Raw genomic sequence first — 4,810 nt, 5'->3', positions numbered from 1 at the left:
GGTCCCATAGCCACTTATAAAATAATCACTCAGAAGCTTATATTAATTAAAACTCCTCGGCCCTTAGCTCAGGCCTACCACTGACTAGCTCTTACACTTAAACTCAGCCCATTTCTGTTAATCTGGATGTTGCCACATGTTCCATAACTTTACCTGTGTGCCATTACATGCTGCTCCCTGGAAGGCAGGCTGGCATCTCCTAATTCAGCCTTTTCCTCTTCCCAGCATTCCTTTAGTCAGCTCACCCCACCTATACTTCCTGCCTGGCTACTGGCCAATCAGTGTTGTATTAAACCAGTGTACAACAGCATCATCCCACATCAGCTATTCTAATTTAGCTATGTATTTCTAGGTATATCATGTCCTGTTTTAGCAGACATCAGTCATTGCATATACAAATAAATCACATTGAGAACTTTGGTGTGAACTACAAATGAAATTCAATACACAGAGAAGACCTGAAAGGAATAAATCCATGATTGGGCATCCCAAGTAGTGCAGATATGAAAAATTCCTAAAGATTGCTTTCTCTCCAGAAAGTGAATGTACTCTTTATCTTTAGTAATGCACCCTTGACCTCCTTGTTCCTCAGACTGTAGACCACAGGGTTCAGCATGGGAATAGCCATGGTGTAGAACACAGATGCAATTTTGTCTGTGTCCATGGAGTGACTGGAGCTGGGCTGTAAATACATGAAGATGACAGTCCCATAGAAAATAGAGACTGCAGTGAAATGGGAGGCGCAGGTGGATACAGCCTTGCGATGTCCTGCAGCCGTGCGCATTCGTAGGATGGTAATAAAAATGAATATGTAAGATATCCATATGACTATTATAGAAAAAAAGATATTAAAGCTCACTACATAAACAAGAAGCAGCTCATTAATATGCCTATCAGAGCAAGAAAGAACCATGAGTGCAGGAATATCACAAAAAAAATGATGGACCACATTGGACTCACAGAAGGAGAGACTGAATGCATCTCCAGTGTAGATGGAAGCATTTAGGAATCCTAGGACATAGCAACCTATGACCAGCCATACACACACACTTGTAGTCATGGTGGTGGCATAGTGTAGAGGCTTACACACTGCTGCATAGCGATCATATGCCATTGAGGCTAACAGGTAGTTTTCCACACTGGCAAAGGCAGTGAAACAGAACATCTGTATGGCACAGTCATTGTAGGACATGACCTTGTTTCCTATAAGAAGTCCAGCCATCACTGTTGGAGTAACAGCAGAAGAATAACAAAAATCCACCAGAGATAGGTTACCTAGGAAAAAGTACATGGGAGTGTGAAGCCGAGAGTCCAGGAAAATCAGCAGGATCATCCCCAGGTTCCCCATCAGGGTGATGGTGTAGATGAGGAGGAAGGTGATGAAAAGAGGAAGCTGCAGATCTGGGTCATTGGTGAGTCCCAGCAAGAGGAAGTGTGACACTTCTGTCCTGTTCTCCATTCAGGTAATTTGAGATCAGTGGATGCTCTGTGGCCATAAGAACAAGAGGGAAAAGACAACAAAAGAAAATATTATAAAACATGTAAATTATGTGTAGGAACCACTGAGGTATGACTTGTGCCTTGAGCTTCTTCAAAGAAAGCCTGGGCTTCAGAATCAAGCTAAGTTCATTAATTATATAGTGTTATCTACTCTACGAAGTGAGGAATCCTAATAGATAACATACAGAATTTTAACACTTTCTTTATAAACACAGATGTTAACAATTTGATAACTTAATAGAAATTACTTGTTTGGCTGAATCTTTTCCAATATAATCTCTCCTGAACTCAGAACGGTTGATACGTCCATATTGCTCACCTGCATAAGCACTGTTATGGGCATTTTTGAAGTGTGTTTACTGCCTCTTCTGAGGAACATATTTGATTGGTTGCCACTTTTATGTAAATTACAAGGTACAAGAGGTTAAGTAATTTATTCTTGTTTCTAAACTATTAATTGGCACTATCTGCTTTGGACTCATGCCAACCTTTAAATGTTTCTAAGTGTCTGTTAATTCTCAGTTTTAAGTGAATTTATATCAAACTAATCACCTGAATTTATAATTGTAATTTTGTCACCATTCATGAAACTCAGTATTTATGTTTTCACAGTGAACAAATAATGTGACTGATCAAGCACTAATTTCATATTTTTCACAACACTGTTTCTTCTCATTGCAAATACAAAAAGCAAAAATCCAGATGAAAATGATTCTTCTCTTAAAAGCAAAATTGTCCTTAATGAATTTAAAATTTCTTAATTACACAAACCTGGAATACATAAAATAGTTTCATAACAAAATTCAAACAAACAAAAGAAGTTCTTAATTTCATGATGATGTCTCATCTTCACCATCTCAGACAGATTTTCACCATCACCAACATCCATACATGTTGAAAATTCGTAGTTAAATCATCAGCCTCTGAATTGATTGAGGTGTTCAACTCTTGAGCACAGTAGTTTTTGAGGGATAGTGGAGTTATGGGAATGAGTTCAACCTGAAAATACAATTTTCTGAGTGAGTGAGTGAGTGAGTGAGTGAGTGAGTGAGTGAGTGAGTGAGTGAGTACAGAGACAGGATTTACACTACTAGAAAGGGACAATATTGGAGCAATTGCTGACCAGGTAGGAGTCACTGCAGCCTCATCTCCCAAACATCGTTTTTCCATCCACAGAATAAAGACAGTCACAAAACCCCAGTGGAATTCAGTCAACAAAGTGCATATGAGAGGGCTATGCTGACTGCTGAGCACAGCCTGACAACTGCCATCACACTGGTGTTAGGCTGGGTCCAGGGACTTCACATTGGTTAGACCAAGGTGAATACTAAAGTGCAGGGCTTCACTTGCATGTCAGTCTTGAAGCTTTTCTCTCCATTTTGTCTTTTCCCCCAGTTCCAGCCAGTGATCATATCTATGCTCAATATCTATGCTCAATCTCTGTTTTTACTCAACAAATAACATTGTCTTTCTACATTTTCATATAGACTATTGTTAATTTTTTCTTGAAGCCTGTATTTCAGTTTAGTAAAAGCCATGACTTCTAAAAATCCATTCTTTGTCTTGTTAGTGTTGTGAAACAGGCTAATCACAGGTCAGTGGTTAACTGTCTTTACCACAGATCTGTTTATTCCAAAGCTTCATATTTTTTTAAAGTTATTTGAATCTGTTCTTGTACAGTAACAATATTATTTCAAATATTTTTTTCTACTCTTAAAACTCTGGTAGGATATCCACCTAAAATTAACTACTACTGTCTATCATCTTACTCATCAATCTTTGGCAAGTTCAACTACAAGCCTGCCCTCAAAGATGTTATGGTTCCCAACTTTAACACAAATGATCACTTTCAGCATTTGCTACAAACAATAATGAAAGAGTTTATAATTGTGTGTGTGTGTGTGTGTGTGTGTGTGTGTGTGTGTGTGTGTGTGTTAGATAGTGCTATTATACATTGGTAAGGAAACTGAGAATTTGAGAAGTTACACAGGAACTATAAGATAGGATTCAGATGCAAAAACTTAAGCAATTTCCCATGAGTAAGCATAAGATTAAAATAGTTTTAATGTGAAATTAGGAATTTATTAATTTATAATTCATTATGACCTTTTTCAGCTTAGCAAAATCCCATTCCACCTTTCTCATTTTTATCTGTTATAACTCCCAATGAGATGAAAGGCTACATGTAACATAAAAGCATGAATCAGACCGCCTGTATTTGTCTTTGTTTAGTGAACAAAATAAGCATGATTTATAAAACAAACTAATAAAGTCTCCATTATATACATTATGGCACTTATGGCCTACTCTCACCTCAATGTTTTTTAAAAAAGTAATTTTGAACATCTCATTTTGTTTTCATATAACTCATATCAGATACAGACAACCTATGGTTGTTTTATGAATTTTACTTCTCATTTAAGTGTAAACATGATGTAGAAGCAAAATATTCTGAGAGACTCAAAAGAACACTCAATACAGAATAATATTGGAGTCATAAAATCTCCTATAGAATATTACCAAAATCCTACTATAGGGGCCCCAACTTCTTTAATATGATGGAAACTGGCAGGAAAAAAACATAAGCATGGATCAAGTTTCTAATCAACAGGAATTGCTTAGATTTTGTTGCCCTGAGAAGAATCACTTACCTCCTCCTTACTGGTAAAATAGATATGATACAATTCCTTTTCTTACACAACTCAACATTTCTGTAAATAATGAAGAGCAGATAGCTATCTTTAAAAGAAGGTATAATTCAAAAATCAATCACTTAGCAGTGAATATGAGCAGCATACATTATATACATATAGAAAATGTTTTAATGCTCATTATTTTGCACAATCAATATACACTGATAGTAGAGAAATCCATCAATGTATTCTTTATATTTGGAAATCTCTTTGATACTGGCTAAAAGTTCACAGCAAGTCTTCGGGTAAGTAGAAGGCATTTTGGTATTCACAATGAATATCACTCAGATGATTAATGATGTCCAATGAATCATGCCCTGCAGGATGTCCTTTCTAAACAATGTGATTTGGAGTCAGGTTGGGATTTAGAGGCCAATGTAAGGGGAACTTGAGAGAATTATACAGGTTGGATGAGCTCTGGAGATTTCCCCTGTGAGAATACTTGAAGAATTCTCATCCAGTTTTCCTAGAGAAGAGACAATTAACCTGCCTGCAGGGACAAAAAGGGGTGTTATATTTTTTAAATTAAAGTTTATAACTGATAAATAAAATTATGTAAACTAGTGAGGAGTCACTAATTTTCTTTTCTGTTTTTTATATTTTATTAAATTTATTCT

At 36.4% G+C, this 4,810-nt stretch overlaps 1 protein-coding gene across 1 annotated transcript; it reads right to left on the bottom strand.

Annotated features, from left to right (window-relative positions):
* Nucleotides 1–514: 514 nt before the first annotated feature.
* LOC102907513 (olfactory receptor 5B3-like) lies at nt 515–1,480 on the bottom strand. The gene has a single exon (XM_006995048.2). It carries the CDS (start codon nt 1,457–1,459, stop codon nt 515–517), a length of 945 nt encoding a protein of 314 aa, XP_006995110.1. The 5' UTR covers nt 1,460–1,480.
* Nucleotides 1,481–4,810: the final 3,330 nt, after the last annotated feature.

Source organism: Peromyscus maniculatus, chromosome 1 (genome assembly GCF_049852395.1).
Source record: "Peromyscus maniculatus bairdii isolate BWxNUB_F1_BW_parent chromosome 1, HU_Pman_BW_mat_3.1, whole genome shotgun sequence".
Classification (NCBI taxonomy): Eukaryota; Metazoa; Chordata; class Mammalia; order Rodentia; family Cricetidae; genus Peromyscus; species Peromyscus maniculatus.
The sequence above is the reverse complement of the archived record's forward strand: the minus strand, read 5'-3'. Positions and strand labels throughout refer to the sequence as shown.